The 320-nt window shown below is 59.1% G+C and overlaps 1 protein-coding gene across 1 annotated transcript in view; it reads right to left on the bottom strand.

Annotated features, from left to right (window-relative positions):
* Positions 1-6: 6 nt before the first annotated feature.
* LOC119586138 (zwei Ig domain protein zig-8-like) overlaps positions 7-320 on the bottom strand; it is a 54,821-nt gene continuing 54,507 nt past the window's right edge. Inside the window, exon 7 of the mRNA XM_037934830.1 lies at positions 7-216. Within this exon, the coding sequence (XP_037790758.1) occupies positions 80-216 (137 nt within the window). The 3' untranslated portion in view covers positions 7-79. The remainder of the gene's footprint in view (positions 217-320) is intronic.

The following is a 320-nucleotide window of genomic DNA, read 5'->3' as shown; positions in this document are numbered from 1 at the left end:
CACTTGGGTAAATGAGCATTAGTCTTGGCGAAACGAAACGCGCCAGACCCTCCTGACGCAGCGATCAGTCTGAAGGGGATCAGGTCCCGGGCGACGAGCACAGGTTGGACGCGCTGTTCAGGAGAACCACCAGCAGGAGGGAGCAGACGGTCGTGGCTGAGCTTGTGACGCTCTCGCTGCCAGATCCCAGTCGCTGGATTGCTGCCGTCTTGTCGCCTGCAACGGAGAGGGGAAGCTCAGAGGGACTGGGGTGGTTCGTTGAGTTCACGCACTTACTCAGAGGTCATTGTGAACGCGGGCAGAAAGAGAGAGAGGGATTG

Source organism: Penaeus monodon, chromosome 21, assembly GCF_015228065.2.
Source record: "Penaeus monodon isolate SGIC_2016 chromosome 21, NSTDA_Pmon_1, whole genome shotgun sequence".
NCBI classification, from domain to species: Eukaryota; Metazoa; Arthropoda; class Malacostraca; order Decapoda; family Penaeidae; genus Penaeus; species Penaeus monodon.
This window is presented reverse-complemented; position numbering and strand designations above follow the sequence as displayed.